Genomic DNA, 26,245 nt, shown 5'->3' on the forward strand with positions numbered 1-26,245 from the left:
ATCGTAGCCGTTGTAGCATATGACCGCACGTGACCGCATATGACCTATATGACTCATGGGCCACATGGGGGTCTTGGTAATGTTGGTCATATTGGTGATTGTTGGTGATCTTGGTCTTCAATGATAAGATTTGTAATACGTAACATTAAGAATGGCGACTGAGAACGAAGGAAGTGCTTCATCGTCAGGTGATGAACTTGATGGTTTGCATTATTTGAAACCTCCATCGTGGAAACAAAGATCAGCAGTACAAATAATTGACATTCAGAGCCCAGGTAAAATACACATGTTCAGTTTATTTAATTAATCGGTGTTTGTGAATATAAAGTGGCGAACCCACGTACGGCCCGTGAAAAGTACATTAAATGATTGAATAACAGTAGATTCTCTTGCTTTTCGTCACGGTTATAAAGTTAGAAATACGTGTCTGTAGCTATAGCAGTGAATTGTTTTGCTTATCAGTCACCTGACCCGTCTGTTATATTTGGTTATGGACATTTATTTACTATATAGACTGGATGTGCCCTCAGAAACATTTGTGAAAGACTATGATAGTATGCAGTTTTTAGTCAATAATGTGAAGTGTTTTGAAGTATGATGGTGATAATATTTATGGATGTTTCATAGCTGGTGATGTATGGTGTGGCATGAGTAACCACATCTGTACTTATATCCATAACATTTTGTATGGCGTTACAGACATGGTTTTCAGTGATCAGATAGCAGGTGCTGAAATCAGACTCATGAATAAAATTATTTTGGAAATATAATATGCAGCCACCATTCAATCCAGAACCTTTTGTCTTCTTGTATTGTGTCTAAAAACGTAAAAATTTGAATATACAACACTATAGTTCTGCCAGTGGTTCTGTATAGGGATGGAGGAACACAGACTGGGGGGATCTGCAGAGAGTAGTTGTACTGAAGAAATATGAACTGGTAGGAGGCTGGAGAAAACTGCATAATGAGGAGCTTCATGATTTGTACTCTTTGCAAAGTATAATTAGAATAATCAAGTCAAGGAGGATGAGATGGACATGGCATGTAGCATGAAAAGGGGAGAAGATGAATGTGTATAGGATATTGGTGGTAAGAAAGCCAGAAGGATCTTTCCTTCTAGGAAGACCAAGATATAGGTGGGTGGATTTGATTTGGTGTAGGAAAGGACAGTCGAGGGCTCTTGTGAACATGGTAATGAACCTTCAGGTTTCATAAAATGTTGGAAAATTCTTTAGTAGCTGTACAACTGGCAGCTTCCAAAGAAGGGCCCAGCTCCATGGAGTTAGTTAATATACTTCCATCTTCAGGCGAATACATATTTGGCTTACTATCATTTGTGGTGCAGAACTTGGAAAAATTTCAAAGAAGTACACTGTTTAAACACAAGACATGAGTGTGACCATATGCCAAAAGCTGACCTTACTAAATATCAGTGAGGAGTATCCACTACAGATATCAAGTTACTTTGTAATCATCCGCCTACAATTAGAAGGTTAAATCATTGTGTAAAAGTGATCAAGCCTGCATTAAAAAACTAGCTTTTAAGTTCTACTCAGTATATGACTTTACATATATCTGTGTTTACGTGCAAGAAAATATTTTTTGTACTTGTTTTAAAATTTCTTAAGGTTTATATATATATATATATATATGAAATTAGTTGTTGGCCCTGTATAACATATTCTGTACTTTTTGGTTAGCCCAAAGAAGGATCAATGGAATGCAAATAAACTCTATTCTCTTCTACTCTGTTGTACTCTATGCTGCTCTTTACCAAATACTCCCTAGTCCCTCGTGAAATAAATTTCACCCGATCCTAATAGTCTCTCAGCAGCCCTCAGGATCCTTACCTCACTGCCACATGATTAATGTTAAGATACATGGTATTACTTGCTGTGTCTTGTGAAGAAGTTCAGCTAATGTTTTCTCATCAGTCCTTATTGTCATATGATGCAGAGAAACACTGGCATAACTTGCTTGTCTCATTAGTTCCCTTATGTTAGTACGAGTAAGTTATCTCTTTCTGTGTTTCTTTTGCAGTTGAATACAATTCCCAAAATATAGAACAAACTTCTTCAGCAAAAAACAAAGCCACCAATAGCAGCAAAGTTTCACTAAGTGAAGAAAAGAGCACATCTGAACTCCAGAACATGAATGTAGAGAAATCTGTATTGGAAAGCTTGTGTGGAATTCAACATTTGCCATCAGATGTCTTGGAACAAGTCAGTGATTCAAAAATGAGGCCTGAGATCACAGGAGTTGCCAATCCTACATCAGCAAAGCAGAAAATTTTAATTTCAGGTGAACTGCAGAACAGATGTATAGAAGTGAAAGATGCTGAATGTCAAACAGAATTGACTGGAAAACTGTTAGCAGGTTTAGAAAAGGGACAGGATGTTGGGAGCCAAACCATCAGTACTGGAGATGTGATCTCATTGAATCTGTACTATGGTAATCTGTCTAGTGACAAGCTAAGTAACACTATGTGTGACCCAGGGAACGAGGGACTGTACAACTGCACCACACTGAAGGACATTGAGAATTATGAAGATACTTTTCAAGGTAATATCACACAATTGTGTCAAACTGTTGGCTGCACTGTTGAGGTCAGAAGCAAAGAAACTCAAGTTAATGAGGCTGACATTCCTTATGTTCATGTTAATGAGTCTGATAATGCACCAGTACATAAAAATACTAGGTGTTATGGTAGTTTTTTACGTACTGTATTCCTTTACATACTTTTATTCTCCTCTGTTCATTTTACCAGAAATGCAATTATCAGTACCAGTTCATTCTTTTACAAAATTCTGTTCAGCACATAAACAGTCTGGATGAGTTTATATATAATCTTTGAAGTGTTATTTGAAGCAGTCATAAATGGGACACTGGCTACCAGTCTGTGAGGTGGATTTAATTAAAAGTACCTGTGTAATGTTATCCAATGTAGAAGAAACATTATAGAGACTAATGCAGGAGTGTTGGAAAGAAAATAGTGGCACCATAGTGGTATATGAGTAATTTTTTTTTGGTATCCAAGAAGAAATAGAATCTTTCAATTCCCCATCATTTGTTCAAGAGATCATTCTCCTGCTTGCTAGATGTTTTCTTTCCCTCAAAGAAATTCCTACATCTTGGGAGTATAACAGATCACAGTAATAATGTCTGAGAAGTATGGTGGATGCTACAAGAGTTCCCAGTTGTTGCCATGCCACATGCCTTATACAGACTGATACATGGGTACTTGCACTGTCTTGCAGCATGATATATGAAAGCAGGAGGATATGTGGCTGCTTTTATCACAGCCTTGGACACAGGTGATTCTCCAGAAACTTAACCTCAAGAGCCTTCCTGATCACACCTAGTCTATAAATTGTATTTGAAGATGGCCTGGCAGACCACAAGCTAGTGTCATAGTATAACCCTGGAGTGCCTTGCAGGAAACATGCAGAATAAATCTTACAAGGCTATCTTATCTTCCATATAGTCAGAAATCCACTGACAGTTAAAGAGAACGCACTGCCTGTATCTTCAGGATCAAAGAATAAGTCAGGAAAGATACCAAGAAGAAGAAATTGGCAAGCAAAGCTTGTGGATACTGTCCTGTGGGAAATAACACCATGTAGTATGGCAGAAGTCTGCTGGCATTTCAAGGAAAAGTACTGCCTTCATCTTTGGGGGTCAAAGAGTAAGCCAAACAAGAAACCAGCAAGCAGAAAGCAGAGCCCATGAAGAGTAGTCTTCAGGGATATAATGCCTGCAGTTTGGTAGATGCCCAGTGACATTTAGGAGGAACAAACTTCCTTCATCTTCATGATCGAAAAAGAAGCCAAGCAAGAAGCAGGCATCAAGCAGAGCTGTATGGCATTCCTTTTATCATATGTCTCACTTTATTATCTTCTTCTGTCAAATTTTTGAATAAGTCAGGTGACGAAAAGAAATTGTTTAGCTTATGTCTATTTCAGTTAATTAATTCTTAATAGTAAACTTTTTATTTAGAGCTTTAAAACATAATAAATAACATTTATTTTCCAAAAGACTGCAGTTTGGAACTTTATAGGCATTTAAAAAACAATGTTGTCAGCTAATAAATGCCGTCTCTTAAAGTCTGATAATACCATACACGGACAGTTTGGCCCTGTGGGACTGCATGATGAAGTATACTACAATCAGCATAACCCTTAAGTTGCTTCTTGTTGAAGTTTTTTCAGATGAGTAGAAAATGGATGGCTGCTGTTTCAGTTTAGACTCGCAAAATTATGCCCATGGCTATGATGTGGTGCAAGAATAGATTCTGTGTTCTGTTTGAAGGTTACCAAGTTTATAACACTGTTGCATTATGTTCTTTCAAAAGATTGTAGGAGACCCAGTGTGGTGCAGTCTTGATCATCCTAGGGATGTCTTTCAGAATGTACAATGGCATTACATGGTCTCAAATGCCAACTTTCACATGGCATCCAACAGACTTCCATTCACATACAACAGTAAATTATGGAACGCCTTCATGTTGCTAATCCTATCCTTGGCCTACTCTTCGCAAAATACTAATATTCACGTGACCATGCCATATGGCAGAGCCTCACCATTGTAAATAGAGATCACTCTTTGATCACATTTTGGCAGTGGTTACATTCATTTTATCTGAAACTGAAGCTGCCAAGTGCTGATTGGCAGTCCTTCGTTTATCCATGACAGAAGTCTGCATGATGCAATCAGGACTGAAAGTGATTCACATTATGGTTACCCATCAAGCTTGAACATAACTATCCCATGCTGTCTTGTACCACTGTTAATGGTGCATATTATGCGATAAGATGCTACCAGTTCTGCGTCAGAAACAACCAGAGCTGCTAGAACATGACGTTGTCACTGTCTTGATGTACAAAGCTTGCTGCACATCTGGGTTAGGACATAACTTGGCATAACTCCATGTGATCAGTTTATTTGCTTGGCTTCAGGAATACTGGTTTCAATATGCAGAAACAGCAAGGCTGTCACAGCATCATTAAGTCATCTTAAAGCTCTGTAATTGATGGAAATGCATCTGTGATGTTATTGAGCAGAACAGATGCAAGTATGTTGTTTGATATTTCTGTTGATTTATTATGTCCATAGTGTATACTGAAACTTAATAGATAAAAAAAGGTACTCGTGTTTTGCTGGTTGATTTGTTAGTTATTTAAATTTTTTCAGTTGAATTAGTTATATAACATTAAATGGCTGGGTTACTGAGATTGAAAAAATATGACTGTAGCCTGTTTAAGGTACCATTCAAAAAAGGTAGGAAAAAACACTAAAAACTTCAGTTAGGACAGCTTCATTTTAATCCAGAACATCCTAAATAGTATAAAGCAGGAGCTCTAACCACTCATCCTCAACTTCTGGTATGGAAATCAGTGGAAAGTCAGTTAGGATAAGCTTAATATGATATTATGCTCTCTGGTAATAGTTCAAAATTACCAGTAATACAAAGCCCATCAATAGACAGTCCTAAGACATATCCACTCCCCATCCTCATATCCTATTTCAATGAGATTATCATTCCATCTCAGTAGGCCAAGTGGCCCCCTTCCAATCAGTTTTCCCACCAAATCTCTGTTTCCCCAACTGAGTCACATTTACTAAATCAACATATTTACTCTAGATCGGAGATGGAAAACTGTGGCCCACAAGGTACTGAGAGTATGACATATATTGTAATATTGGCAGGTACTTCAATCAAATTTGTACAAGTGCATTTCGCCTAAATGGTCACAAGGTTTCCCAGTGCTCACGGCTTTCATGCAGGGGTCACTCATACCCCAGCAGTGGTTGAATATACTTTGTTATTGGCTTTCAGGTGTTGTGTTGTTTAGCTTCAAAATTTGTTTCAGGTGACTGGGATGCCATTTTTGTGTTTTGCTATTGGGGAACTTCAAATTTGAGTCCCCTTCTGTTTCCCTTTTTGTGCTTATCTGATGTTTCCTCTGGCCACAGTGTCATGATTCACTAGGCCCATATTTCTTTCTGGTTATTCACCTTTGTTCTGTTATTTTGCGCATTGGCAGAGGTTTTCTGTTTATGGCATGAGTGCTGGCTGTCCTGTTTGTTAATGTCAGGTTGTCTCATTTGTTATAACCTTGTTGGATTTGTTTAATAAATAATTGTTTTACATGTTTGTTAGCTTGAATTTGATTTTCTGTATTATCTACATTACCCCCACCTCTGGGTAGCCACTTTAGATCTTATTTGTATGGAGTGTCTCAACACAAAAATTTGGATGCGCTAAAGTTTTCATGGCAGCTGATACAGTGAAGTCTTCTTGTGCAATCAGCCATGTCAGTGTAGAATGAAATTACAACATTTCAGAGACTCTACCTGTGTCTGTCATATAGAATTTATGTGTGTTCACGTCATACAGAAGATAGTCTTTGAAATGGATATTCATTCCACACCAACACATGATTCCCCAGAAAACTTCACTGATATATGGAGGTCATAATGTATCTACCTCACTTCCTTAGATTTGCTATTACATGAATCAGGGAAATATAATTTTATTAAGAGAACTACACAAGGGATAGTCTTTGAAATGGATATTCATTCCACACCAGCACATGATTCCCCAGAAAACTTCACTGATATATGGAGGTCATAATGTATCTACCTCACTTCCTTAGATTTCCTATTACATGAATCAGGGAAATATAATTTTATTAAGAGAACTACACAAGGGATAGTCTTTGAAATGGATATTCATTCCACACCAGCACATGATTCCCCAGAAAACTTCACTGATATATGGAGGTCATAATGTATCTACCTCACTTCCTTAGATTTCCTATTACATGAATCAGGGAAATATAATTTTATTAAGAGAACTACACAAGAGTTTGTGAGCTCTGAGGATCTCACGTAGATAATTATGAAGAGTACTCATGTCTTCAGCCTCTAACAGAAATCAGTACCAGGACAATATTCTTGGGGGTAAAGGGTGGCCGGTGCGTAGGGCTGATAATCTTACCGCCATCTATGAGTTGATTATCTAGAAAATGTGGGAACCTCAACATCTCACAACACTATGGGCCTCCACGGCCTGTTACAGGGATACCTTTACTTTATTTACTTTTTTTTGCTTATGTCTTCTGCAATGTGATGCGTGTAGTCTGGTAGAAGTATACCAGTTTCAGAGAAACATGCTGCCTCCATTTTTAGGGTAAAAGAGATGCACAAGGAGCAAGACCCTTTGACCCCCAGAGTTGGAGGCAGTACATTTCTCCAGAATACCAGCAAACTTCTGCTGTAGTACATGTTGCCACATCCCAGAAAACACCATCTTTACACAAGATTCTGTAGGTCAGTGGCACTGTTAGAGGGGCAAAGAGTATTCACTCCTTCCCTCTACATCCCTAATTATTACCTAGTCCAAGCCATTAACAATCCATGGATGCTCCTCATTCCATATGACTGCATCTCACACACTGAGGAAGTTGTACTTTTCATCTAATACTGTAAGGATGATTTAATCAAGAATGAGAGATGAATGGGATTGTAACATGCATGGAGAAACAATAAAACTCCAGTACAAAAACCTAAAGGGAAGAGAATTTTGAAGAAATAGGTGTAGATGGATCCCATGGAAATAGGACATGAAGCAAACCAGATTAGCTGCTTCAAGGTAGGTGGGCTTTGTTGTTGATGATCCTTCAGTTTTCAATAGAGAAAATTTCTTGCTCAAGTGAATATCAAATGCTTGAGGACAACCCTGTACCATGTAGTTAGTTCCTGCTAAACCGCTTAGTAAGAAATGTCTTATCATTACATTTTTGGTGACTTCCAGTGGTCTTCAATTCCTGACCGAAGGGGAGAGAGATTTGTCTTCATATCAAGACCAGTTAGTGTGAGGCCCATCCAGCATCCTTCCTAATGGGTATCTGGTACTTTTCATGTGGTTAACCTTTAGAGCACCAAGGTTTAAATGGCCAGTAACTTTCACTAGCCCAGAATAAAATGCCACAGTCAGTACTAAGGTGCATGATTTTAATTAAAAAATTGACATCTTCAGTGAATAAGGGTGTAAAACTCAAACAAAAAGCATTTTTAGAATTAATGTCTGCTTACAACTCTTTAATGAACCGTCACAACACAGCAAATAGTAAAACATCAAAGTCAGCGTTCAGCTGTGGCTTTACTACATGTTTCGGCCACTGTTGGCCATCATCAGGCAAATACATATCAACAAAAATCTACCATTTAACTGCAATCATAAAATGGATATAACACTATTAATCGTACAAATTTAAAAATGCTTATGTAAAAAATACAAAAGTTCAGATTATATAAAAATTAAAAATTGGAAGTATTATAACAAGATAAAATGTTGATGATGTTTTCAAAAACATTGAATCAGTCGTTGAATATACTTTGTGTGCATTTCCATAGACAATAGGGAAATTCGATATTACTTTATATAGAAGATTTTAAGAGAGGCCCATGGTGTAGCAATTAATGAATTGTGTAATGCTGCCTCGTCATTAAGAGAATTGTCCGTATTGCGTGGAAAGCAAACAACGAACGCTGAACGCTGACTTTGATGTTTTACTATTTGCTGTGTTGTGACAGTTCATTAAAGAGTTGTATATTGTAGCACAGCAGGATGCATGAAATTAAGATAATGTCTGCTTGTAATTGTGCAAGTTTCCCATATTATTAAACCACAGATTACATGGTGTAACAGTCTTGAAATATATTACACATCCATGGTCTTACATCTGCATCACAAGTAAACTAATTTGTTGCCTAAAACTATATATTTTCATTTGCTTACAACAAGGGTGTGTTGCATATTTTGCAGACATACCATTTGAGTGAATGACTCCCCAGCTGTGCATGTAGGTCAAAAATCTTTCTTTTCACATAATACTTTCACAACACCAGTACAAAGTCACTGCAGGTAGTTACACAAAGAAGTCTGAGTATCTAACGTTACAATGTTCAGTTGTTTTAACATCCTCCCAAGTGAAACTGTGATGAGCACAGCTCAAAATGAAGAATACTGTCTTCAGAGATATGATGCTGTAGTAGTCTGGTAAAGTTCACCAGTGTGTTGGAGGAATGTACCACCTCCATATTCAGGATCATTTCTCTCAGTGAACTGGACCTTATTTCACAGTAATCCCTCACTGAATTCAGTTTTATTCCTAAAGTGCAATATAGCCATCACCTTGTAGAGAATCCTCACAATCTTGTCAGGTAAGAAGAAATTGTCCCAACAATTATAGTAGTACCACACTGCTAAATACGGAATATGAAATATTCTCCAGTATCCTATATGAACAGCTACAACCGTATATAAAGAAAATAGTTGGTTAGAATCAGTTGTGGCTTCTAAGTAGGTAAATCAACAATAGGTCAGATACAATCAGAGGCACATTCTGGAAAAAAAAAAACCCTGGAATATGGAGTCAGCACATTTCACCTTTTCATAGATTTCAAAGCCACCTATGACGACATAAACAGGGATAAATTACTCAAGGCTATGAAGGAATTTAAAATACCTCAGAAATTGAATGGATTGGTAAGAGCACCTTTCGAACATGTAATATGTGGAGTTAAAATGCAGAATAATCTATCAACCATTTGGAACATCAATGGGCCTAAGGCAGGGAGATACCCTGTCTTGTATTTTATTTAACATAGCATTATAAAAGATGCAGAGATTTGGATATAGACGTGAGTAATAAAACAATCTAGATACTAGCACATAAAAATAACAGTTTTACTGGAGAGAACCACAGGTGTACTGAAATAAGCAATTATAAACCTCAGTAATGCAGCGAAGGAAGTTCAGAATATTTACGGAGACAGACAAAATGTGCTCTATATAAGACATCTGTAAGGCCTAATATTGCCTATGGAAGTGACAGGTGGCCCCTAAAAAGGAAAGATGAAAGTATGCTCCAAATCTTTGAAAGGATATTAAGAATAATTTATGGCCCAATTAAGGAAAATAATATATGGAGATAAAGGTATAACTAAGAACTTTATAAATTATATAATGAACCAGATACAGTGAAAGTGATCCTGACAGCAGAGACACCTTTTTAAAATGTAGGAGCAGAACCCTTGTAGGAAGTTAACTCTACATAACTCAAAGTGTATTCTATGAGCAGGCAAACCTGCTATCAGGTGGCTTGATTCAGTTGAAGAAGCTCTGAAGACAATGGGTGTTAGAAATTGGAGACTAAAGTCAAAGGCTCAGGACCAGTGGAGAGCAGTCATAAAAGAGGCCAAGGTTCTTATGGACTGTGATGCCCACAAAAGAAAGAAAGAAAGAAGCAGAAGAAGAAAATGTAATCAAAGGAAATTTTTATGGAGAGTTATGAAGACCTTAATTTCTGGTAAGAAAGCCATCTGTTTGGATTTGTAAGCCTATGAAAAGCTGCAGACAGCATTACAAAATGCCCTGTTTCTTGACAACCGTAACCATCATTTGGCCACTGGCCATTACTCAGTTGTCATTAGTCCTTTAAAGGTTAAAATGTTTGAAGAGTGATGCTGATCACAAACTTCCATTTTGTGCTGTCCAAAATGTGTGGTGCTTTATCTCCAAGCCCCCCTGTGCCTACATGGTATGATCATACATAAAAACGTTGCCTTTATCTTCGTTTCTTATCTAAGATTGGAGAACACAACTACCCCAACTTCCTCCCTTTCTCTGACTCTACCCTTCACAATACCAAAGGCAGTGAACAAGTGATGGCACCTTTGTGCCGAAACATGTAGTGCAGGAGTGAAGAGTGAGGTGGATGAGTGTATGCACTGTAAGACGGCTGGAATAAATCATGGACATAAATCAGTGCAACAGGACGCTAAAATATAACATTATTAAGTGATAAGAACTAAAAAGTTTATATTTACACCCATTTCTGTCACAAATACTGCCTGGTATATAATGCTAATAAATCTCTGATACATGCAACAATATATATACATACACAACAATTAGCACAGCATGTTTCAAGTATCACATCATGTTACAGACCAAATACTCCAGTAGGCCATCAGACAGCAGCAGCATCAGGGCTGTGAAGTGGTAGCCTCTTCATCTGTTTCTGTTGGAGAGACACGGATAGCCTGGTACCACTGGTTCGTCAGGTCCGTCATCTGGCTTTTACAATCCTTCAGTTCCTGCAATCAAGTAACCTGGCAAAACTGCAGCATCATAATTGGCAATGGAACTTGTGAAATTCACAAAGTGATAGGCATAGCAGATGAAATACAAAGTTGTTAGCTAACTGTAAACAACATGTAAAACATAATCCCTAATGTGACATACTCCAAGATAATCTATGAAGAACTGGACATAGATAATAAAATCAATTTATAAACTTTGATCACTGCGATGGGCTGTATTCCCTTTTCACCTTTTGAAGCAAATGATTCATTTTCACAAAATATGGTATAATCTAGAGACCACCCCAATCCATACATTTTAAATTTCCTGCAATCAGTAATACAACTTCATGAAATCATAAGGTGAGCGCGAGAAGAATGCTAGCGCATGATACTTAAATAATATATAGTAGTAACTGTCTGAATAATTAAGAACATTAATTAAGGTGTGTAGCAGAGTCTATACACCTACTATGATGTTCAATCAGAGGGATAAGACAGTTGTTCAAGTTTTTATTGAGATCACACAGAAAATATGCTAAGCAAGAAACCTGCAAAAGAGGCACCTCCAAAATAAACTGAATTAGCACGTACAGCAAGAAACTCTTACCTGCTGCGTGAATCTCCTAGTGAAGAAAGGGATGAAGTACTTAAGGTCATATTTTGCAAAACCTTTGATATGGGACTGGATAAAATTCACCTCCATCTCCTCCTCTGTATACTCAGACAAATGTTCTGAGTCTATTGTTTGACCCTGCAACACACATATACTTTAGTTATACTAAAGGGGGGAAATTATTTTCAGTCGGGATTGCTACAATTCATTCTTTTTAGCAGATTATTTTATGACACTGTCATAGCTAAAATGGAATGGTAGAATGATAAATAATGAATTGGAAAGGATTTGGAAGGATACAGTCACGACCTAATTGAGGTACTATCCCAGCATTTTCCTGGAAGGCCTGAGGAAAACCACAAAAAAACCTTGGTCAGAATACTCAGTGTCTGGCTGAGATTGGAATCAAACACTTCCTGAATATGAGTCTAAAGTGGTACTACTACTACCACCACCACCACTACTGACCCATTTCTACAGTTCAAAAAGTTCCAAATACTTAGCAGTTATTAGCAATGACTGAATATATTGTCATGTGTTAGTCACCATACATGAGGTCTGCATTGATAGTTGGATTTATTGAACATTTATGACCTGTAACTACAAATTATGATAACACTCTCACTAATCTAAACACACTACAAATCACTATAGCACAAACTAACTCTTCTCACTCTTGCTATATCTCCATTGGTTGTTGCTTGGTAGCAGCTTCTAACACTGGAGATTCCTCTGCTCATGGATAATGTGTTCCAACTCACAACTGTTTCGAGTAAATTGCTGCTGGTCCTTGCCAATACAGTCATTATTGATTCTAGATCGCAGGGGACTGATGACCATATGTATTTTTCTGTCTATGACCCTGGGAGTTGTGCAATGACTACTCTCCACTAAGGCTACTCATGGCCGCACCATAGCTCATGCAGTTAGTTGCTGGCTTCCCACCGCGGCAGCCCGGGTTCGATCCCGGGTCTGGGAAAGTGGGATTTGTGGTGGACAAAGTAGCGCTGGGGCAGGTTTTCTCCAAGTACTTCAGTTTCCCCTGCCAATCATCATTCCACCAATTGCTCCACAATCACCCTCACCTATTATCTGGGTCTGGTATAATAGGCCAGAAGTGGCCACAGTACAAGAGACTTAGTCCCACCCCACTAGCAATAAAAAAAAAGGCTACTCATACTGAGCAGCCTACAGGCATCCTGTCATTTTCTCTGTTCTGAAGGGGGGTTGCCTGCAATATCCACACTCAACCTCATGAATGGCACCACAACGTAATATTGGTCTTAACACTTCTTCTTCCAGTTTTACCAATGTCCAGCTTTCATTCCCCATGGGTTTTTCTCCAAAGGTTCTGTACTTAGGGCTGCCTGTCTCGAAAGTCATCATTACAGGCACTTCCCTTTGGGTCTGGAATGGTGGTCTCACCTTACATACTTCATCTCAATAGGCGGCCCAGGAATGCATCCCTACAAGGTTATCCACAACCTCCAGGACCTTTCAGCCACAACGCTGTTGTCCTTCATATAAATGGGTGTACAAGACATTAGGCCCCAGGATGAATTCACTGGTGATACTGGCAACAAACACCCAAGTTTACAGTGGACACAGCTTCCTTCAGGATGCAGAAGGTCTCCCTTGATGCCATCTAGAGGACATACAGTGTGTTCAGGTCTGTCTTGTGCACTCCTGTAGTGTTGTCCAGTCTGGCGATCATCACTGATGCTCCTGTATCAGTAGTCACAAGACATACTTTCTCTCCTGTCTATCCCCCATCATCAAGACTGTCATCACCATGCTTTTCTGACATGCCAAGCATGAAACTAGAAGTGGTAAGACTAGCAATCTCTTCTTCATTTCTTCTTCTTCTGGCAAGTTGCAGATATCAGCTGGGATAGAGTGGGAAAAGATGACAAGTCTTTTGATGGGCCAGCTCTGTCACCTTCTGTAAGACATGCATATCTCAAATGTAACTGCATAGAAAATGTCTTTTCTTTAATTCCTTTTGGGTGTTATCAGTCTTAGGGTAATGGGGTATTCCTTGGATCCATTTCTGTCACTGGGAATTGATAACATACTGAAGTGTTCAGACAGATTCCCATTATTTTCTTCAAGCTCTTGTCCAGTGGTGTTAAGAAGTGCATATAAACATTTCACTGATAAATCATCAGCATCATTCAGGAACCTGTAAATGCACCTGTGGACTGTCTGTTTGTATGCTTCTAGTCTTCCAAGGCTCACCCATGAATCATGTATTTCTCTTATTGTTTGAATGTCTCTTCAAAGACTGTTTTCAGCATTTTATTTTCACTATTTCTTGATTGCAATTCGTAAATCTGAGTCTACGTCTGAGTTCACAAACATCTTTTAACACTGTTCCATTAAACCTGTTCTGATCTTCCGTTTCAGTAGACAAACTATGAATTATTACACCAAACGAGTTTGCGTAAGCTTCTGACGAGTCCAGGATGTTTGTGACCATGTCATGCACAATGGACAAAAGCCATGATGTTGGTGCCATTAAGTTGCAATTCCAGGATCTTTGACAGAAATTTGCTAAAGAAATTCAGAGTAAGTTGGTCCACAATGCTTGATACTTCTCTGCACAGCTTGTCTTTAGAAGTGGCACTCTTCAGATCCTCATTGGTTTGTACTGAATGAGGCATGGTCATCTGGCTAGTTTGTTTCTTAACAGGGGGCTCACACTGGTTTGAAGCACAAAAGGTATCTGTACTGTTTACTTCAGGAGTGCATTTTGAATGCACTTACTTCTGTTTCATTTGGAGATGACATCGGTTTCTTCAATTTTGTTATGGACCTCCTTTTCTCCCAGAGTTGTTCTTCTAGTCTGCTTATTTTATCAGCTGCTTCTGCAGGCTGGTAACTATTATTATTAGTAGTATGTTCTGTCGTATTTACATTTGTCTGTGATGCTGTAGTGACAGTCTTCATACAGCTTCTGACCAAATGATTCTCTTCAGAAGAACTGTCAATCCTGACCAGAAGCCACTCTATCTCATCCTTTCGATCTTCCACTATAAACTGGAGTATCTTCATCTGCTCCTCAGCTGCTTTAAAAAGATCACCAGTGTTTCTCATTGCTTCTGAGTTTATCTCAAATTCCTAAGTTAACACTTTGCAGACTGGTGGCATATTTTTATGCCCAGCACTTTTAAATGTTGCAGACCAGTGGCATATTTTTATGACTTTAGGACACGTTAGATTGTAACACACTATACCTTTCTCTGGCGCCACCCAAATAAAATGACTACTGTGGAATATTATTACAGAATGTTTGCTTAGTAGGCAGTAACTTGATCTCGCTGTTTGGGTACCCCCTCCAAAAGAAAATTATCTTTGACCCTTCAAGCTCTTATATACCAGGCAGGAAGTTAGTTGCACAATGAGTCAAGGACAGAAGCGGTTGAAAACCAAGCAATATCTGACTTGTTCTTCGACGTGCTCTCTGACGTGAGCTATTTGACATTCCTTCTGAGATGTGTAGTGATAGTGATTTGACAGTGGCAGTGGCAGAGGACAACAAATAATTGTGGCCACAGACAAAAGTGAAAGTAGCTCCGACGAAAGTGCAGGTAGAAGGGGAATGTTTCCAGAAATATCACACTCTCAAGCACTTCTAGAAGCATTGGTGTTCTCCAAAAATTTTAGTTCATAAAATTAATTAGGATATTTTATATTAATTTTTAAAGTGAACAGTGCACAAGTTAGGGTAGTGGGTTAAAAAATGCTGGTCCCCAGGGTGATTTAAATATTTAAATTGCCAGTCCACAAAGTGTTAATAAAAGTTATCCTCTTTAATCCTGGACTGTTCATCCAAAACCATTTTCATTTTGCTTGCAGGTCTACTAGGTTGGCCTCTGTCTTAATATCCACCTTCTCTTGATTGGCCTCCACCTTTTCCTTAGTGGGCTCCATTGGTTGGCATTTCTTATGATCACCGTATGATCTTGGGTAGTGATGAATTCACCCCACAGCTGATTGAAGCCATCCTTTATAAACTGCCACAATAGATCCATTTTGAGAATCCACTAATCCAACAATTCAAACCTTTCCCACTTCTAACACCAATTGTCGTGTATTAGTGACTAGACACAGGGTTTGGGACTGATAGTTGGATTTACAGAATGCTTATAACTCGTAACTACAAATAATTATAACACTCTCTCTATCTACACACTCTACAAATCACTATGGCACACACTAATTCTTCTCACCCTGTTATGTTTTCACTAGTTGCTGCTTGATAGCAGCTTCTAACAGCGGAGATTCCTCTACTCACAACTAACAACTAACTACAACTCATGACTGATTTTCTGTTGGTCCTCATTATATAGCCTCAGCATAGACTGTGTGAAAACCACTCCTTCCAGCAATACCTCTACTGTTATGTATGTACCCACTGCCACGTCATTTTGCCTCTCCAAAAGGTCTTGGAAAATTTTTAATCTTCTTTCCTTTTGTTCTTCAGTGAGCTCCTTTGGGACAATTTTTGCACACACCTTTCTCATGTCAAGATCTTCAGTTAAGATTTTCCTGACTGCTTCTCTCTGTCAATGTTCACTTGCTCTGCTATGCTCCTGACAGTCAGCCGATGATTTTCACGCACAATTTGATGAAATTTGGAATGTTTTCTTCAGTTCTACTCGTTGCTGGCCATTCTGATGTCTCTTCGTCAGTGACACTCTCTTCCCTCAGAAAAACTTGTCACCCACTTGTAAACTGCTGTTTTCTTCATAGCATTATCCCCATAATCTTGCACTAACATCTCTCTGATTTTGCTTCCACTCTTGCCAAGTTTAACAAGAAATTTAATGTTCATTCATTGCTCTAATTCAAACTCCAACATTCTTGCACCGGCACTCCAAAACACGCTCAAACAGTAGTAGACACCACTCAGAAAGAGACTGCCATAGATCAACAACAATGCAGCTGTGAAATGCTGACATGCCTATGTCATCAAACCATATTGAGGTTTCTGTCCACAGCAACCACACAGTGGCAACTTCGCAAACTTTATTGAGACCTCATATTTTTCCCATCCCTGGGTAAAGTGTGGGCCCACACAGCCTCCTATCCAGTGGGTACCAGTGGCTCTGCAACTGGGGGTTAAGCAGCTGGGGCATGAAGCCGACCACACCTCCAACTAGTACCAAGGTCAAGAATACATGGATCTATACATCCACTCCCCCATAAATCTTCATGAAATAGTGCTTAACTGGTTAAGCACAGGGACTACTTTGCCTTTTACCTGGATAAAGTGTTAGCATTCCATGCAGAAGGTATCAGTTCTGTGACCAATTGGATCAAGTTCACATTTTCCACATACCTTAGCTCTGGCAAAGTCAAAACTTTGTGAATGTGGGGAACACATAACACCCAGCATGGTTCAGATATCACACTAAATTGCAGGTCCTCCCTGCTGGCCAATATCTTTACCTTCACTATATTGCTTTCATCAAGAGTTAAACTGATGCTTCCATCTAAAATGTGCATTCTTACCTTCACCCTTGCCACGTTGGCAGAGGCTGGGATGGTCAAAGACCATACCTAGACACATAAGCCATGGCACAGTAACATGCAATAAAACAACACTGTGTAACAGTGCTAAAATTTCTAATGTTTCTTCCTTCCTCATTTTAGCAAAATGCTTAATTCTGTAGTTTGTCAAATTCAGGCAGAGATCATGTTTTATGGTCAGAACATGAAGCTGGCCATTCATGTCTATTTTATTTTGCCTAGAATCTATAGAGACTTACCTCTGTGCCAATATACATCCTCCCAGGACAGGATCAGAAACCAGAGAATCTTTTCTTCTGCATTTACAGAGATTAAATTTAGAAATGGATACATTTATAGACAAACTACCTGTATCTGAAAAATGTGAGTCAAAGAGAAGAAAGTGTTTTTCTACAAATTTAGTTACCAGTGAAAAATCTGTTAATGAAGACATAAATATTTTGAGCCAACAATATAATTGATTTAAGAATATATTACAAAAAACATATTTTTATTCCATTTTCAAAAAAAAATTAAACTGTATATGCAATATTGTTGGTGACCAAGGTTACTCCACAAACAGTCAGCCTTACTTAACACATCATAATCAAAGGAAAGGACCACTTGGGAGACTAGTTGTAGATGGAAGAATAATATATGGATCCCAGAGAAATTGGATGTGATGGTGTAAACTAGATTCAGCACGCTCAAAATGGGGTTCAATGACAGGACTTTTGTGAACATAGTAATGACCCATCATGTTTCATAAAAGCAGGGAAGTTCTTGACAAGCTGCATGATGATGTACAAAGAAAGGCCTTGATACCGTGGAGCTACTCAGTTAATTGTATCTTACCCATTCTTTGGTCTTGCTGAGGGTTATCTCCTTTTCTCGTCTCCTCCGATGATTGCTTCCCTTATTTGCCAGCAGCAGCTGTGAAACAGAACATCAGATCTGAAGAGATGCTATGTCTGATCACCTCAAATCACCTTATCAGTGCAATACTAAAGTGATCAAAACAAGCTTAATATAATGAATAGGGTTTCTGAACACTGTGTCTATATTTTATTATGAGGAAATGTATTAGAAGTTTCTGAGTTACCAGATTTTATACATACATTTCAATGGAAATAATTCATGGGTTATTTTATCACTGAATTTACTGGTTATTCAAGCAGTCATTTTGTGTTTAATTTAGAAACTGCTTCGGATAATAAAACTACTCATTCTTGCTTTCTTGGTTCTATCATATGAAAAATAATATAGCCGTGATACTTAAAGTTAATGCTACAGAACGGGTAGTGATCAAATGGTTAGGTGACCATTCTACTTTACTGTGAATTCAGAACCCTAATTCCTTTCCTAGTTTCCTTGTCTACTGCTACTCTGGTATATTTATATTTAATTTAGCTTGTGTATGGATATCCGAGTCCACCCATGAAGCTTCAGACATTATAATAATTTGAAGTCCTTGGCCTTAAATTCTCCTTCAGACGACAGCTCAGTATCTTAGAATTACAAATATCGTAAAAGGTAAACCTTTCCGTGCTTAAATTAAGCACCGCGCTATGAAGATGTATGGAGGAGTGGAGGGATAGCTCTACGAGTCTTGCCCTTGGCACTAGATGGAGGTGAGTGGTCAGCTTCATACCCCAGCCACTTTACCCCTAGAGATAGTCCTGGTACCCACTGGAAAGGAGGCTGAGTGTGCCCCAGAGCCGGTCTGGACACTGCAGAGAAGAAAAAAATAAATATCTCTTGCCCCTGCCAGGAGTAGAACCCTGGCCATACAGCTCGTAACATTCTGCTATATTAACTAAAAAAATGTGAAACTTATTTATACAAAAATCAGGTTGTTTGTATCTGCACTAATATAAATTATGTGCAGAGATAGATTGTATAATTATCAATTTTTAACTTCTGCTTAAAAATTACGGCCAATAAAGAATATCTGCAGCTTGATATGAACTCTGAACTATGAGGGGTGCCCGGTATTTCCCACAGTCAACAGTTTTAAATTAGTCAATGGTAAACAATGAATGAGGCAGGCAGATAGATCTGTATTGGATCAGATGTCTCAGACTAGATCCTTTCACACAAGAGGTTGATACCTTAACCCTAAACCAGAAAATCTTCTTGTGAATTAATTATAACAATATTTAAAGGCAAATGCTGGGTAAGGGTTGCAGAAAAACCTGCAATGGATTCAGCCAGTCTCACATACAGACCACTGGCATGGGAGGCCAATGCTTCTGACTTGGAATCTAAAGGCACCCACTTAGAATCTCACCCAAGACATCAACTATCCTTATTAATGCAGGATTTTCCTCAGTCCCTTCAGACAAATACTGAAATATACATGAACTTCCTTTCCAATTCATTAACTACCCTACCATCTGACACTATATAACATGAGCTATTGACAGCACTGTTGATTGAATGAATGAATGGTGTAAGGGGTGGGCCTCCTCGGCCCCTGCACCATGACCTACAGTGATTATTGTGCTCCCCCTTTTAATTATCCCATCAGCAATCCTGCGCTTCAAATGAAGCACAGGATTTTGTATGTGGGGGCGTCAAAATAGTCACTTGGTTCCATAAAGTACTGACCTAAGTGACATAATCTTAGGTAAGCTAAGGCCTCACATTCACACAGGATATGTGTGGCTGTTTCATTTTCTTCTTGACACCTCTCACAAGTGGGACTATCACTTAGTCCCAGTATGAGAGGTGTCCTTTAAGATGACAGTGTCCTGTAAGTAGTCCCACCACCCATCATAGCTGGTTCCTGTTTAGACAGCACTGTTGGACAGACACCTAATCTGATGAAATTTTGACTTCAAATGAATAAATCATTTGTCATATACAGCGTGACTCACTCAGAGGAAGCCCTGAATTAATAACTATAAATCATATAATATACTGATGAAATTAAACTTGGCAAGTACCCTGAAAGAAGCAAAAGTAATTTTGTCAGACAAGATTTCAAAATCAGTTTCCCTCCACCTGGAAATACAGCTAACATAACAAGCCATGTTCATTAATGTTGCAGCCAGCATGCCAGAAGGGACTGCAGCAATAGCAGAAGCAATGTAAACCAGGTGGGTAGGCACCAAGTCAGTACTGTTGCCAAGTTTCATTTTCATTGGTAAATTACTGTTTGAGTTATAATTATTAATTCAGAGCCTTCTTCATGTGAATCACCCTGTACAATAGAATACAGTGTCTCACCTTCATTATAGGCATGGTAGATCCACCAAATACCAAAGTTGTGAAGAGCACAATGATTAGTGTCGTGGTCACAATCACATGTCGTGTTTCATCACTGAACTGCAAGTGAAGAGACAGTGCATAGGCAATAGCACCTCGCAAACCTGTTAACAATGATTGTGGCTTACAGGCTAATGCTCAGAAAATGGATGGAACCCTTCTAGTGCTACAAACTGACAAACCAGCTCTCTACATCATGTCACTGTGAAATTAAGTGAGCTTTTGTTGGCATTCTTTTGTTTACCATGGTCTCTTACAAACATATACAACATTACAAATGATAAAACAATTCTGTCCAGTGTGACTGTTGAAGCTTTTACTACATCACTTCTTAGTACCCTAACATGTTTCGGCCCCTATAGACCATCATCAGAGAGAACATCAATACTTTTAGAAACTACTATTACATTGGGTGCTTTGATTTTTAAAATACACAAATATACAATATTTGTAATATACTCTTTATAAATCCAAATTTCTTACAACTACAGCAACTGTCCTTGATGCATTAAAGTTTTTTAAAAACTTTTTGTTATTTAAGTTAAAATTCTTTAACCGAATAGGTTCATGTCCCTTGTCCTTACGTTTTTCTTGACAGGGCCGAACTTGCACCGCCTGTCTTTCTTGGGAAGGTAGTTCTTGTTGTCATCCTATGTTTGTTTGTAGCGTGCTGTGTTGTCAGCAGTCACACTGGATGGAATTATTGTATCATTTGTAATACTGTTAGTGTGATGGACCAGAATGAAACAAATCATATACAACATGTTTGAAAACTAAGACCTTCATCTGATATTCATATATATACATATAAAATGGCACAAAATAAAATACAATATTGTAGCTAGTCTTGAGTTCGAATCTTGTCAGTCACATGTGTAGTTCAATCCCACTTCTGACACCAATGTAGCGTGTCTTGTGTGTCACGCTACAAATAACTTCACGCCGTGGGTCTCAGATTCTGTAGAACCTTTATTGTTCTTCACTTATACACTCACATGCTTTACAATAGTCATCACTTGCAGTATTACAATGACTGCTTACAATAACTCGGCCGACACTGGACTGTCCTTTCTGGCGGTTGTTCCAAACTTGATTCTTAGACGGCTGCTATCCCAAGACTGACTCCTTAGACGGATATTCCAGGACTGACTCCTTAGATGGATATTCCAAGACTGACTCCTTAGACGGATATTCCAAGACTGACTGTTGAATGCATTCAACCCCGCTATATAACCTTGGTCGCTGCTATGCAACGAACCCTTTGTTATAACCATGGAGACTCCTGTTAGAACTACAATGGAGCGAATGTTGTTTCCTATGCAACGGTCTATTCTAGCGTTTCCATAGAAGTGACTCTTCTGGATTCCAGACACGTTACAATATCATGAAAACCATTTCTCATTTGCCCACATACATATGTAACATACTATACACCTCTACACATAGTTGTATTAACACCACATTTATGCAGAGACCATTTTGAAAAAAAACAAATTTTTTTGTTCCAATTCTTCCAAATTCTTGAGGTTCCTCATGTGAACCTCCTCTTTTCCTCAACCCCACAAGAAACCATATGATGGTGAGGCCATTCTGTTGAACCTCACCAAACAATCCATTCTCTCATGAATGTGTTGCTTAGCCATTGTTGTACAAGGTAAAGTTGTCCTTGTACTTAACTAATTAAACACTATGCTATAAAGATGTCTGGGGGGTGGATGTATAGATGCACACTTTCTTGACCTCAGCACTAGCTGGAGTTGAGGGGTCAGCTTCACGCCAAAGTAGCTTTACCCTAGGGGAAAGAGCCCCCAGTACCAATTGTACAGGAGGCTGGGTGGACCCCAGAGCCAGTCTGGAGATTGTGGAGAAGGGAAAATTCTTGACTCTACCGGGACTTGAACTCCGATCCCTCTGTCATCCAGCCTGTAGCTAGCTGCTATACCGATTACACTATCCTGGTTCCTAGCCATTGTTATACTGCTACTGAAAAGACAAGTGGTGTCCAGTCATGCATACAAATTAATTTTTGTGTGTTCTTCCATTCTCAGATGACATACATGCATTATTTTCTAACATGTTGAGATAGTGAATTCCACCTATAGTTTTTCACTTACCACTGAACCACATGATGAACATCATCTTGTGGGTGATCTTATGTTCTCGGAAGCGGTTACACAAAATAGCAAGTGGGAAGATATTGCAAGCCCGGCCAATAAGACACAGCACAATGCTCCATACCACCAGTGCTGGCTCCACACGGTGCTGGAAACTGAACAATGCCAAGCCAAGATATGCAAAGACACATGTCTCTGCGATAAATGCCAGAGTACGCATTGTCTGCTGCATAGTAATCTGTGTCACTGTGGAAAGGTTGAAGTGGGTGTAATGCGACATGACAATGCCACAGAAAAGAATTGCCATGATTCCTGCAACAACACAAGTCACTATGATCAGAGTACATCTTTACAGTATGATAACCAATTGCATATGTTTTATATCTGACATAGTCATTTGTATATTTTCCATCTGATGTAGTAATATGGATGACTGACTGTAGATCAATTCCCTATGAAAGCATGAAGTACAACATTGGAGCAAAAACTTCCTCATATACAATTGCCCTTGACTTATCTTGGAAATTAAATCAATTGTTCATAAATACACTGCTGTTGATTCCTGAGTGCCAAACAACAATGAAATCCATATGACCAGGTAAGCCAGTTTTGATAAAATAGACATTTTGTGTTTGGGACCACAGTGCATGTACAATTATCTTGGTGAAAACACAGTTTATGCAGTTTTATTTATGCAGACTGTCTCCATAAATTATATCGCCAATTTGCTCTTTTGGGTCCAACTGAAGGGCCCCTGATTTTGGAGTCAGAATGTTCACATTCACTAGGTCCTGCCCGTACCAGATAAATTCTGAAAAAAGACTGACTATAAATAAAATTCATACAACAGTTCAGGTGACAGGCAAGCATTAAAATGTACATACATAAAGAGCATTCTAAAAACTAGTCCTGTGTACTTGGGAGGAGCACAAAATTATAGATCTGTGAAAATCACAAGATTGATTTGTTTCATGATCATTATACTACCCAACATATACTATGTACATTTATTCATTCATCAGTAATCTGTCAGACGACAGGTCCACAGTCTCTTCCAAAACAGTTCCTCCACTTAATGCGATTTAAAGCATTCTCCTTCAAATGAGAATATCCTCTTCTGTCCCCAAGGTCATCCAGCATCTTCTTACATCTTCTTCCTCGTCTTCTGGTCCCTTCTATCCGCCCCACTATCTTTCCTTCAATAACTTCTTTTAGAAGGCAGTTACTGCGTAAGATATGACCAATCCAATTAGCCTTCCGTTTTCTTATTTCGTGTAGGATATTCCTCTGCTCACTGACTCTAAATAACACTTCTGTCTAACTGATCTCCATCCTTCTCCAAGACCACATTTTGAGGCTTTCCAGGTGCTTCTGATCTACTGCCCTAAGTGTCCAAGTTTCATCCCCATACAAAGCGATGCTCCAAACATAGCATTTCACTAGTTTCTTTCTCAAATTTAAGCCCAATTTGCTGGTAAAAAGATTCTTCTTCTTGCTAAATGCAGCTTTTGCCATGGCAATCCTAGATTTAATTTCACAAGTACACCTTCCATCATCTGTTAACAAGCTACCCAAATATTTAAAACATTTCATATTCTCCAGTTGTTTTTGGTCTATCTTTATTGTGACTGGGGTTGGTTATCTCGAAATGTTCATTACTTTTGTTTTTTCCACCTTCATTTCCATGCCACAGCGCCTTCCAATTTCGATTAGTCTATCAATCATACCCTGTAGCATAGTTTCTTCCTTAGCCATTAACACAAGGTCATCTGCATATTTCACAGTTTGAATAATTTGCCCTCCTAATTTGAAGTCTCCGAGCCCATCCAGAGCTTCCTTGGTAAGGCATTCGCTGTACAAGTTGAACTATGTACATTACAAAGTAAAAATATCATAAAATAGCACTCATAAAGCTGGAACCTACCTGACAAATGTATGCCTTCAGCAAGAGCATATGGTGCATACGTGAACACCAGCATCATCCCAAATTCCAGTGATGGATTTTTTCTCAGGTCCATATGTTTTAACAACAATGCACTCACCAATGCAAACACAACCCCAATCCCAGCAGATGCAAAAAACATGAGGCAAAACCTGTTAAAGCCTGTAATCAGTGCCTCTGATGAGGTCATTGTTGGGCTACTGGACTCAAGAATAGAAGTAGTCAGCACAATTGCAACAGCATCATTTAAAATGCTCTCACCAAACACCAACATGTTAAGTACAGGATCAACATTCATGGCATGAAATATGGCAACAGTGGCAACAGGATCTACAGCAGATATCAGTGACCCAAATGCAAAACTCTCCACAAAGCTCAACTGATATGCAACTTTTGCCAACCCTAACACATAGACACCAGCACCAATGACCAAAGCAGAGATGGTTGTGCCCAGAATGGCAAATGCTAAGATAGAACCTATATTCTGGAAGAAATTGCCCTTATGCAGGTTATAACCTGACTCAAAAATAATTGGTGGTAAAAGCACCAAGAAGAAAGCTGTTGGAGAGAACGCCTCTTCCTTCCTCCAATTTGCAATATTCTGATTTGACATGAGATTAAGTATAAGACCTATAAGACCACCCAGAAAAACAATTGCAATGCTTTCAGGCAAATATTGGAAGTTTTTCTGCAGCATGAAGTGGATGAGCAAGATGCCTAATGCCAACACACACAGCACAAAGAAGATAGACATCGAACTGTTGTGTTCATCTTCAGCAGAACCCTTGTCTGGCAACACTGGGTCTGCAGGAGAAGTTGCAGTTGAGGTTATGTTTGTCATATTTGCTGTTGATTGTTCTGGAGTGGTTGAAACAACCGAACTGTTACTAGGTTCAACAGGCACTGATGGTACTGTAGAACTGACGATTTTGTTCCCATTGTCAGCTTTGGACATAAGTTCATTTTTCTCCGTAATTTTGTCTTTTGGGCCATTACTGCTGGTTTCTTCAATTGCCCGTTTCAGTACTATAAAACTGTGACCTGTGGTGGATTCATGTGGAAATGAATTCTCAACGTGTAGAACGTGTCCTTCACCCATTTTCTCATCCTGGGGCACCACCCAGTAGCCATTACCTTTTAATATATTTTGAAGGAAGTAATCAGGTGAGCCAGATATAGAAGTTACAAAATCAATTGCAAAAGCTAAAAATGCAAAAAAAACATAAATGTTCCTATGAATGGAAAATGACATATATCTAGAGGAGCTAAAACAAATTTCCATTTCAAATATAAAATCCACTTATACTTGTAAAACACTAACAAGTATAAATGTAATAATACTGTTCCTAACAGAACTATAACAATCACCCAACTCCTCTGCGTCATTCACACATCAATATCTGGCACTGATTTGGCAATTCAATATATAGCGCCTCCCATTACAATAGCAGAACATGCAAAATAACTATCGTGACCACGTGACTGCCAGAGATGGTAAGTAAAAATGACCCTCCCCCCTCCAGAACTACATTTCAGAAAAATGTTAAAATAAATAACACTTTTATTAAAAAAGTGTTATTCTTAGACGCCGATTTACAGACTTAAAGCAAAAATTGTAAATTTCCAGCTTCAATGGAC

General features: G+C 38.7%; 2 protein-coding genes across 5 annotated transcripts; one reads left to right on the forward strand and one right to left on the reverse strand.

Annotated features, from left to right (window-relative positions):
• The first annotated feature begins 51 nt into the window (after positions 1 to 51).
• Positions 52 to 11,754, forward strand: LOC111868637. 3 transcript variants are annotated; one of them, XR_004513466.1, is made up of 4 exons: positions 52 to 275; positions 2,041 to 2,562; positions 7,817 to 7,906; positions 11,019 to 11,754. XR_004513466.1 is itself a non-coding variant. In XM_023859475.2 (3 exons), the coding sequence occupies exons 1-3, from the start codon at positions 152 to 154 to the stop codon at positions 11,033 to 11,035; spliced, it is 663 nt and encodes a 220-aa protein (XP_023715243.1). In that variant the 5' UTR covers positions 52 to 151; the 3' UTR covers positions 11,036 to 11,754. The 3 variants fall into 3 exon arrangements, 2 of the variants coding, with proteins under 2 accessions (XP_023715243.1, XP_023715241.1); XM_023859475.2 differs by lacking the exon at positions 7,817 to 7,906; XM_023859473.2 differs by lacking the exons at positions 7,817 to 7,906; positions 11,019 to 11,754 and having other exon boundaries at positions 2,041 to 6,159.
• LOC111868635 (sodium/hydrogen exchanger 8) lies at positions 9,246 to 26,084 on the reverse strand. Of its 2 annotated transcripts, XM_023859470.2 has the most exons (7): positions 25,976 to 26,074; positions 24,590 to 25,741; positions 22,666 to 22,977; positions 20,513 to 20,655; positions 18,137 to 18,214; positions 11,762 to 11,905; positions 9,246 to 11,166 (listed from the first exon to the last, which is right to left on the reverse strand). In XM_023859470.2, exons 2-7 carry the CDS (start codon positions 25,704 to 25,706, stop codon positions 11,056 to 11,058), a joined length of 1,905 nt encoding a protein of 634 aa, XP_023715238.1. In that variant the 5' UTR covers positions 25,707 to 25,741; positions 25,976 to 26,074; the 3' UTR covers positions 9,246 to 11,055. The 2 variants fall into 2 exon arrangements, with proteins under 2 accessions (XP_023715238.1, XP_023715237.1); XM_023859469.2 differs by having other exon boundaries at positions 24,590 to 26,084.
• Between the last annotated feature and the right edge of the window lie 161 nt (positions 26,085 to 26,245).

Source organism: Cryptotermes secundus, unplaced genomic scaffold (genome assembly GCF_002891405.2).
Source record: "Cryptotermes secundus unplaced genomic scaffold, Csec_1.0 scaffold696, whole genome shotgun sequence".
NCBI lineage: Eukaryota > Metazoa > Arthropoda > Insecta > Blattodea > Kalotermitidae > Cryptotermes > Cryptotermes secundus.